The 1,939-nt window shown below is 53.6% G+C and overlaps 1 protein-coding gene across 1 annotated transcript in view; it reads right to left on the bottom strand.

Moving 5' to 3' along the window:
* LOC108316596 (killer cell immunoglobulin-like receptor 2DL3) overlaps nucleotides 1-1,939 on the bottom strand; it is a 26,207-nt gene that overhangs the window by 21,849 nt on the left and 2,419 nt on the right. The window contains exons 4-5 of the mRNA XM_037745046.1: nucleotides 1,409-1,438; nucleotides 330-629 (exon numbers count right to left, since the gene is read on the bottom strand). Of these exons, the coding sequence (XP_037600974.1) occupies nucleotides 330-629; nucleotides 1,409-1,438 (330 nt within the window). The remainder of the gene's footprint in view (nucleotides 1-329; nucleotides 630-1,408; nucleotides 1,439-1,939) is intronic.

Genomic DNA, 1,939 nt, shown 5'->3' with positions numbered 1-1,939 from the left:
TAAAACTTCTACCCTGTGCCAGGTGTCTGAACAAGCCAGCATGCAAGGACACCTCTCTCTGGGACATGTCTGTCTGTCTGTGTGTCCCCTTTACCTCTTTCCCTCTTTTCCCACTCCCTGTATGGCCCCATGTCTGTCCTCTGTTATGATGCGTGGTCTGTACTTGTGTGTCCTGTTTCTCTGTCTCTGTTCGTACAGATCTCACCAAGTCAGTCTCTCTCCATAAGAACCCCACACTCATCTTCTCCATGAGCACCTGGGGCTTCCAAGTCCTGGATCATTCACTCTGTGTCCCAGTGACAATGAGAAGAATGTCTGGACACTCTCACCTGTGATCACGACGTCCAGGGGGTCACTGGGAGATGACCACTGATAGGGGGAGTGAGTGACAGAACCATAGCATCTGTAGGTCCCTGCAAGGGTAGTCGTCATGGGACCTATGGAGAAGTTGGCCTGGGAGCCCCCATCATGGGGTTCTCCAATGAGGCGAAAGAGGTCCTCAGTGATCCTCTTTCTGTGCAGAAGGAAGTGGTCAAACATGGTATCTGACCAACATTGCAGGATGACCGTCTCTCCTGATTTCACCAGGGGACCTGGGATTGCCTGGAGGGAAGGCTTTCTGTAGACTCCTAGGAAGAGAGATTGTGAGTTTAGAAGGCATTTCCCTTTCTCGTCCCATCCATGGGACCTGGAATGAGTGAGGCTTCCCCTCCCTGGTGTCTGACTCTCTCTTCCCTCTCTGCGTCTCCGTGCTCTTTTCTGTGCCCATCACCCCTGGAGCAGGTCCCTCCATCTGTCTCCCTCCCTCTTCTCTGTCTCTGTCTCTAGTAGCCCCTGACTCCTTCCCACTGGGCTCAGCCTCATCCCTTGGGCTGTTGTTTCTGTTTCCTGCTAATCTCTTTCCTGATGTCTACGTGGGGGTGGAAGAGGAACCATGACAGGCTGCATGTCCAGGCTCTGAACAGCCTGGTTCAATCTGTTTTGAACAGATTGGAATCCCTGGCAGGAGTAAGGCGGGCACCAGTGTCCACACACCCTGTTCCTGGTGGGGACTGGGAGCCTCTCCTGCCATGTCTGTGCTTCTCCATGGTCCCAGCTTCCATAGGGCGGCCCCTGATGCTGGTTCCAGGAGCATCGACCCCTCCCTATGTGGCCTCAGCATCCCACCCTTGTTGACCTTGGGGTAACCACCCTTCTCCTGGTGTGGTTTCTTTAATAAATTTATTTATTTTGGAGACAGATTCTCAGTCTTTTGCCCAGGCAGGTGTGTAGTGGTGTGGTCTAGGCTCACTGCTCTCTGCCTCCCCCATTTAAGTCATTCTCCTGCCTTAGCCTCCCGAGTCACTAGGATTATACCCTCCCGCCACCATGCCCGGCTATCCTTGTCAGTTTCTTAACTTGTCCTTGCCTTGGGTTCCCGTGTTGTTTCCTGTTGCTGCTGTGGAAAATTATCACAATATGGCAGCAGGAGAGAACACACTGAGCCCTTCCACTTCTGGAGACAGAAATCGGACCCAGTTCTCCTGGGCTAAAATCAGGGCATCTGCAGGGCTGCGTTCCCTCTGGAGACTCAGGGGAGAATCATTTCCCTTGACTTCTCCAACCCCTAGAGGCCACCTGCATTCATGGCTCCTGGCCATGCTCCACCTTCAGAGCCCGCAGTGGCTGGTGGAGTCTCCCTCCCACTATGCTGCTGTAATCCCTACTGCCCTCTTCCTCCTCCTCTCGTGTGGGCACTTGTGATGACACTGAGCCCAGCTGGACAGTCCAGGCAGCCTCCCCATCTCAAGGTCAACTCATCAACAACCTGAGCTCCATCTTCCCCTTCAGTCCCCTGCCCTGTAACAGAAATAGTCACAGGCTCCAGGGATAAGAATGTGGCCATCACTGGGGACAGTTATTCTTCCCACCACAGCACCCACTTCCCTGTATTCAATCC

The sequence above is a fragment of the Cebus imitator genome, unplaced genomic scaffold (assembly GCF_001604975.1).
Source record: "Cebus imitator isolate Cc_AM_T3 unplaced genomic scaffold, Cebus_imitator-1.0 Scaffold190, whole genome shotgun sequence".
Lineage (NCBI taxonomy): Eukaryota > Metazoa > Chordata > Mammalia > Primates > Cebidae > Cebus > Cebus imitator.
The sequence above is the reverse complement of the archived record's forward strand: the minus strand, read 5'-3'. Positions and strand labels throughout refer to the sequence as shown.